This window comes from Passer domesticus, chromosome 1, assembly GCF_036417665.1.
Source record: "Passer domesticus isolate bPasDom1 chromosome 1, bPasDom1.hap1, whole genome shotgun sequence".
Taxonomy (NCBI): domain Eukaryota; kingdom Metazoa; phylum Chordata; class Aves; order Passeriformes; family Passeridae; genus Passer; species Passer domesticus.
In genome coordinates, this window is record NC_087474.1 from 52860440 (window position 1) to 52867594 (window position 7155).

General features: G+C 45.1%; 1 protein-coding gene and 1 long non-coding RNA gene across 8 annotated transcripts in view; one reads left to right on the plus strand and one right to left on the minus strand.

The window, feature by feature from the left end:
- Window positions 1-7155, plus strand: part of MPLKIP (M-phase specific PLK1 interacting protein) — a 26995-nt gene continuing 19840 nt past the window's right edge. Inside the window, exons 1-3 of one of the 7 annotated variants that reach the window (XM_064420275.1) lie at window positions 1-230; window positions 394-708; window positions 1549-2282. In XM_064420275.1, the coding sequence (XP_064276345.1) occupies window positions 1929-2282 (354 nt within the window). In that variant the 5' untranslated portion in view covers window positions 1-230; window positions 394-708; window positions 1549-1928. Of the gene's footprint in view, window positions 231-348; window positions 709-1338; window positions 2283-7155 lie in introns of those variants that run through there. The other 6 variants (XM_064420284.1, XM_064420315.1, XM_064420291.1 and 3 more) reach the window with 6 other exon arrangements.
- Window positions 5054-6266, minus strand: LOC135300666 (uncharacterized). Its single transcript, XR_010362438.1, has 3 exons — window positions 6037-6266; window positions 5451-5518; window positions 5054-5215 (listed from the first exon to the last, which is right to left on the minus strand). It is a non-coding gene; the product is annotated as an uncharacterized LOC135300666 (long non-coding RNA).

Here is a 7155-nt window from a genome sequence, read left to right on the forward strand (position 1 = left end):
ATGTTCGCGGCGGGAATTCCGCTGTTTGATGGCTGGGAATCTGCATTTCCAGCTCGGCGTACAGATTGTGACGTACTTTGCCAAGGTGGAATAAAAGTAGAAACCCTCCCACCACCCCGAAGGGTTTTCCGCGCTTACCAAGGCAGGCAGCCGCACTGGAGCGCTCAGCGGCACGAGGGCGATCCTTCCCCTCATCTCGCCGTCACTGAAGGTGCAATATCACTTACACTGTAAGCTGTATCCTCAGCTGGGTGTACTGATGGAAGGGTTAGCTTGAACTGACCTTTGAGCAACTCTTCCCTGAACGAAGTACCCTCAGACTACTTTTAGTCTCTGCTAGGACAGAGCAGAAGGCTTGTTACAGGAACACCATGGTGTCTTCTTGCCTAACAGGATAAAAAAGCCTGCCCAGAAGTTCGGCATTTGTTTGTCAGAAATATGTGAGGATAAAACAGCTCCTATATCTCAAAAGCAGCCGAAACTTCTGACTGCTTGAAAATGAGCATGACTAACAGCACAGGCTTAAGACATGTCACATGTCAGTCTGCCTAAATACTGGGGAAGAACATAGAGAAAATCTACGTGGCAGGTTTGTTGACTGGACATGCTGTGTGTAATCAAACGTACTACATGGATTCTTAAAGATTTGTCAACAAGAAGAAATGAATCAGCAGAACTACCCCAGTGTAACTCAACATGTGCACAATGGTATGTATTTCTAATTCATGTGGTGTGAAAAGGATTTAAATTAAACTGTGCCTTTTTGGAATGAGACAGATAATTTGGTAACTTACATTGATAAGCTGTCTTCTGTAGACATGGCATGCCTTCTGTGCACAATAAAACAGATAGTCTTCCAGACCACAGGATTATCAAAAAATGTAAATGAGCAGGTTTAGTCTCTTTCCATTTTAGAATTTAAAAGATATTGCCTCATTTTTCACAGAGACATTGTATAACATAGTGGGGAGGTGAGTTCCCTGTGAATATAAAATTAGTGTTTGTTATTGTAAAAAAACAAACCAAAACCTGTTTAAAGCTAAAGAAAAACAAGACTGGTATATAAAGCACAGAAATTTTGTGCTTATTTTAATAGTTAACTTTTGTTAACTGCTGTTCTGAAAGCCCTTCTTAATTTTCCTATGTCCTAAAACAAAGTAGTGCTTTGTTGTACTAACAGAAATAAATAACAATAAAAAAATCTTTACCACTTTTTATAGAGCTGTTGAGGGTTTGCGTTAATACACAAAACGAGAACAGAGCAGGAATGGTAATAAATAACATTGTTAAATTGACTTTGTGCTAAATATTAAGTTCTCCTACAAAATAGCATTTTGCCACGAGTTTGTATGAGTAAGTCTTTGCCTGAGCTACCACTCACTCAATTGCTGACAGTTAAACTGATTTTGAGGAAAATCCTTTCATTAAAGTAGCATTTGCAGGCTCAGACTCCAGAGCAAAGGCGCACAATGAGCATACGTGAAGTGACAAGAAATGTGAGGTAAACACTCGCTTTGCTTTTCAGCAGTTCACTTCGTTGTTTTTTAGCAGCTGTAGAACCGCGGGCACTACAGCCACGCTGAGCCCACGGACGCCGTGAGCCCCATCGTCCGAGTTACCAGGCATCTTCTGAGACTCCAACTCCGGATTACTCCTCTACAGCTGAAAGCGTGCAGAATCCCTCGGACTCGGCGCGCCGGGTCGCTGTGTGAGGCTGCCGGGCCCTCTCTCCCGCCTCCCGCTTCCAGGCGGGACGGGATGGACGGCGCCTCGCCCTCCCCGCCGCGGAACGTTTAGAGGCCGGAACCTTCCGCCCGCCTGGCGGGGAAGAGGCGGGGGAAGAGAAAAGAGCGGACGCGGCGCCGTCGCCATTGCACAGGTTCCGCTCCCGCCGTCGCGGCCGCCGCCATTCCCGGCCTGTCCCGGCCATGTACCGGCCGGGATTCCGCGCACCGACACCTCCCTACGCTGGCGGCGGATTCCGGAGCCCTCCCTCCGGCGGAGGACCCCTGCCGCCCTCTCCGCGGCGCTACGGGAGCCCCCACCAGACGCCGCCCTACGGCCATCGGCCCGGGCCGTACGGCAGCGGCCTCTCGCCCCGAGGCCCCGGGTTCCACGGGCGCTTCGGGAGCCCCTCGCCGGGGGCTCAGACCCCGCGCAGGCCGCAGAGTGTCAGTCCCCGGTACCCGGCTCCGTACGGCGGCGCGTCCCCGGCCGGAGCGCCTCTGCACCCGCCGCCGCAGCACAAGCGCTCGCCCGGCGGCTTCCAGAGGCACTTCCAGGTACGGGGCAAGGCGGAGAGGGACACGGCGGGGAAGGAAAGAGGGAGGGAGGGAGGGAGGGAGCTGCTGCTGCTGCTTCTAAGCGAGGCCCGTAGCCCGCTGGGGGAAGGCACCCCGGGGCCTCGTGTCAGCGCAGCATCCACCCGCCAGCAGGATTTTCAGGGACGAGCAAGGCTTGAACCTCACTGGGCAACATCGACTTTTCCCCCGCCCATTCTCCCGCCGTGGAGAGGACAAACAGAGCACAGGCAGCTGTGAGATGAGGAAGGGGAAGAGGGCCGTAAGCTGGCGGGTTGTGAAGACACAAAAGTGCAGGTTTTTTTTTTCCTGAAGGTAGAGAATTAAGCACCGGCCAAAACGACAGCAATCACCTTCCTGCCTCTCTCTGATCAGTTTTCTTTAACGCAGTGGTGAAGTGTGGTTTACTTTGCCCGTGTTGTCATCCGTCGTGGGAGCTGCCCTATCCACACCCTATCCACACAGAGTTGTCAGGGACATGGACAGAGAAAAGGAATGCTCTATTAAAGAGAATTAAGCTGAGGCTCCTTTAAACAGAAATGAGAGCATCTGTTGTGGCAATAGACTCTCACTTTAGAGTCTTTGCTTTGCACTGAAAACTTCCTAAAAGCCAGCTATGAGTTAAGCTTTTTTTCAGCTGTGTTAGCTGTAGCGTGTGACTGGCAATGCACACGGGGATGACAGTTCTCAGGATAACAGCTTTATGTATATAACTGGCTTTATGCAATATTAGAGAAGCCTTAAAAGTGTAACAAATGGCACGTGCAGTACAATGATAAATTTTTTTTTTGTGCTCTTATTGGGACTTGAAGGATTAAATACGATATTGAAGTTTCATCTTAATAGAGATAAGTAAAATCTTAATGTGCCTGCACTGCATTGTCAGGTGTCCATTGAGGATGAGTATTTTGTTACTTTCTTATGATGCATTTAACTCAAAAATCTCACAGTTGGTGGAAGGGGATCATTACAAAATTTATACATTGTCTTCAGCACAACAGCAGAGACTCTTCTGGTGTGGAAGCCAACAGATTGCATATCCTCAATGCCTTTTGAAAAAGCCAAGCATGCAGCATTTCTGCTGCAGATTACAGAGGGACAATTTATGTCATTGATGTCGAATTTCCCTTCAAAAGATCACTCTTTAGCTGTTTAATTAAGTGGGTTTTTTTCAAAGCCTGCCTTAGAATTAATGGAGCAGAAGAATATGCAGAAATCCTTTTGTCTTCAGTTTTAGTCAGAACTGTTTCATGTCAGCACCTGAGGACCAGACCCCTCCCATAGGCTCCATTCTTGATGTAAGAAACCTGACATAAAGTCAGGCTGCATTCTGAGGTGAGAAATGTGACATAAAGAAGTTACAAGTTTGAATCCAGTCCCAGACTGTCACAACATCTTCCCTTCTCCCCTTTCCTTCTTTAGACCTTGTGTGTAGTTTAGGAGCACTGGCCCAGTGGCAACTCCTTCAGACACTCAAAGGATATTGAATGTCTGTAGCTTTGCCCAGGTATGAAGAAAGGTGTGAGTCTGCACCTTGTGTGTACACATGAGCTATTCTGCCTGGGAGGGAAGTAGAGGCAATCACAGAGGGAGTTAATCTCATAAACCATGAGTCCTCATCTGCTTTGGTGTGGACAAGGATCTGTGCCTGTGGGGCCATAAATAGATTCAAGTAGAAAGCTTTTCTGCATTTTCTAAGCATCAGGTTTCTTGTGAGGCATATGCATTGTCCCCTCTCCTCTGCAGAGCCTATTAAGTGAACTCCAGTGCCTTTGACATTTATGATGCATTTTTGAGATGAAAGTCTTAAGTGGCCCTTCAAAATTGCATTGGAAAATCCAAAACACAGTTTATGTTTACTTTAGGGTTCTATTAATGTCATTAGTATTTTGTACTCATTTTGTGCTTGAAGACTTTCATTATTTGAAACAAAGAGAAAACTTGAAGAAAAACATATTGAGCTTGTTTTTTTCTGAAATGGCTTACTCTACCTTTATGTGGCCAGTAGTTTACAGCACTTTCTGTTTTTTTCCACAGAGGTGCTTCTGCTTTATATTTTATGAAAACATGTTTCTGGAAACAAGGGTCTGTAGTGACAGGACAAGGGAGAATGCCTTTAAACTGTAAGAGAGTAAGTTTACATTGGATACGAGGGAGAAGCTCTTTACTGTGCAGGTGGTGAGGGACTGGAACAAGTTGCTGAGAGAAGTTGTGGATGCACCATCCCAGGCATTGTTCAAGGCCAGGCTGGATGGGGCTTTCAGCTGCCCGGACTAGTGGGGGGTGTCTGTGCCATCGGGAGGAAGGTTGGAACTAGATGATCTTTAAGGTCCCTTCCAAACCAAACCATTCTGTGACTTGTCTTTGTTGCATTTCTCATCTCCACTTAGAATTCACTTAGTGGTAATGTTTTATTCCCTACACTCAGCAGGAACCACTGAACTAGCTGCTAGCAGCAGCTACGGGATGGTATGGATCAAAAACTGTTACAAAAAGTAAAAGAAACACCACCCTTTTGAAATACAGTTGTGGTTTTTGTGGTTTGTGCAAATGCCAGTAGCTGTAAACACATCAGGTGAAGCAAGCTGATAAAGGGAGTGATTGTCCTCAATTTCAAGGCAATATTACTCCACTCAGTAACTTCTTAATGAATGGCACTAACAACTGTTGTTTTCTACTCCAAAGAGAGATTTCTTATCTAGAGAAAAAGTACTGAGACTAGATTGACTGTTTTTTTAAGGAAAGTTCATTGAGAAAATGCTGTTGGCATTAGTGACAACTAATGGAAAGTTTTTTTAAGCTGTCTTTGGTACCAGATAGTGCCTCTTGCACTGAATGGTTTCACTTGTACAGGTGGAGCTGATTTCTGTTTCCACAGGTCTGTAATGTAAATAATGACATTTTGGTTTTCTTCCCTAAAAAAAATTCAGAGGGGAAAAAGCATATGATGACTAGTATTCTAAACTTAAATAATCTCCATGCTTAAATTTAACATGTACTGAAGGCTGTCAGTGTTGCATTACAGAATAATAAATTTCCTATATTTCAAAAATGCTAGAATGTTAGTGTAATGTCAGTGTTACTGATGACCTGCATCATACTGAAGTGAAATTAAAGATTGTTAAATAAATCCATACAAATGAGCCTTACCACTGAATGATTTTGCTTCTTCCCTGAATACTGCAGATCATTATATCAGCTCACATTTCTTTTGCCTTCTGCAGATTAAACACAGCAATAAATTAACTTCACATTCAATCTGTTTTATAATGTCAAAGTTAAAAGGTCTTCATTAGGATGTGGTAGTTTAGGGATGGTGGGGTTTTGTGTTTATTTAGGACAATGCATTGGGTTTAGCTGTTTCACTACTAAATATGAGTACTTAACATAAATGTCACTGTTGCTAGAGCATATCAGCTTATTCTAGAAAACTCCATGCCCCTTAGAGAGTTTTTAGATGTATTCTGAGGTGATTCTCTGACCCTTGTGAAATTTGATACAGTGTAGTAATTCACCACCTTTCAGAAATTCTTCTGTGTTGAGGTCATCCTCTTAGCTACATAAGCTAACTGCAAAGAATCATTAGAAACAAGTTGTTGTGGGTTGACACTGGTGCAGTGCCAGTGCACCCATGAAAATATATTTTTTTCAAATGGCTGCTGTGAAATGTGAGCAGAAACAGAGCAGACCACGCTCAAGCTTAGAAATAAAGAAAAAAAAAAACTTATGAACCTACACTGTAATAAAAGGAAGACACAAAATTCAGAATGAAAACTTTCCAAACATTCCTCTTCCCCCGTCCAGTTTCCACCAAAGCACAAAAGGGGAGACAAAACCTTGGATTCTCAGACAAGTTTCCACTTCTCAGGTAATCAATTCTCAGTTCAAGGGAGAGAGGAGTCTCTCTTGTACCACAGTCTATCACAGGAAACACAGTTGAAACATCTTATGCTTCCATGTCACACATGGCACCACCTGGAGAAAATCTGCCATTGTGACCTCCTCCTTCAATGTACAGTGCTCTCACCACCGTCCATGGACCAAAACTGCTTACAGGGTTCCTTTTAAGGATGCTTTGCTAAGTACCAAGAAACAACAATTTCTCATTTTGGGACAACAGTTGCCCTCATTTTCACCTCCCCTGGGGCCGAGGGTCGTGAGAGCAGAGATCTTCTTCTTCCCTGGAGATGGAGAGCACCACCACACCCTCCTCATCTTTCTCTGTTCGCTTCACTCCTGCACATGGCATCACTGCAGCAGGTTCACTCTCTTGGCTCAAACCACTGCAGGCCCCTAAATGCAGTCTCTGTGTTACAGGAAAATTGGTTCAGTCTATGGCTATACAAGAAAAGTCCAGCCAAAGGCCACTCCATCATCTCTTCCCACCTAGGATTCTTTCTAATCTTCTTCTGACATCTCAGGTCCCAGGCTGTCTCTCTTCTCTTTCAGATCAAGGAGGATTAGTGTTTCACAAGGTTTTCTTTGTCTAAGAAAGGGTTAAAATCTTGGGCTCTGCTGCTTTCAGGGGCCCAGGACTCCCAGGCTGGGTCCTTCCCGCTCCCCCACCTACCACTTCTGTGGCTGGCAGGGGAGGTCTGGACTCTTCACTGCTGACCGGAACAAAAGAGAGAAAGTTCCTCTGGGAGCTCTCTGCCTTTAACGCCCTGTGTTCTCAGAGGTGTATCCATGTCTTCAGTGGTTACACCAGGTGTCAATATTCAAATCTGACCACTGATTGGTTTGGTTATAACTTCCTGAGAAAACTCACTTCCTTGTCAGCCTACAACACAAGTACTCTAGAAATAAGACATGGATGTTCCCACATTTGATCATGTATCCATTATCATCAAACTTC